Source organism: Elephantulus edwardii, unplaced genomic scaffold (assembly GCF_000299155.1).
Source record: "Elephantulus edwardii isolate Elephantulus edwardi_28Jun2011 unplaced genomic scaffold, EleEdw1.0 scaffold00022, whole genome shotgun sequence".
Lineage (NCBI taxonomy): Eukaryota > Metazoa > Chordata > Mammalia > Macroscelidea > Macroscelididae > Elephantulus > Elephantulus edwardii.
This window is the reverse complement of record NW_006399772.1, coordinates 1,257,769-1,258,206: the sequence shown is the minus strand read 5'-3', so window position 1 is coordinate 1,258,206 and position 438 is coordinate 1,257,769. Positions and strand designations below refer to the sequence as shown.

The window sequence follows — 438 nt, the reverse complement described above, 5'->3', positions numbered from 1 at the left end:
AAACCTCCTTGGCCTGGTTGAAATGGTCCTGCTCAGTGTCGGTGTGGTGATGTTTGTGGCTTTTATGATTTCATATTGTGCATGCAGGTCAAAGAAAGTAAAATAAGTAAGTGAAAAATAATTCTGTTAACACTCTTCTGTATTACATGTTTTTATTTTGACAAAGTGAGGTTACAAATGAAATATTTGTTGACGTAGCTATCAAATTAACTTTTTTTAAAAAAACTATTTAATACTTCCTCGTTTTTCAGGTGTTTGATGTAATGTAAATTAAGACACACTGATATCTTGATTTGGGGAGATGATTTTGGAAAGAAGTATCATATATAAATATAATTATTTAAATACATACATTATATATTTATACATGTATATTATATAAATATATGTAACTCTCCTCAAATCCGCTACTTTTTATAATTTCTTGTCACAAATGTC

General features: G+C 28.3%; 1 protein-coding gene across 1 annotated transcript in view; it reads left to right on the top strand.

Annotated features, from left to right (window-relative positions):
* Positions 1-106, top strand: part of LOC102858298 (platelet glycoprotein 4-like) — a 34,982-nt gene extending 34,876 nt beyond the window's left edge. The window contains exon 10 of the mRNA XM_006882676.1: positions 2-106. Within this exon, the coding sequence (XP_006882738.1) occupies positions 2-106 (105 nt within the window). The remainder of the gene's footprint in view (position 1) is intronic.
* The last annotated feature ends 332 nt before the right edge of the window (positions 107-438 follow it).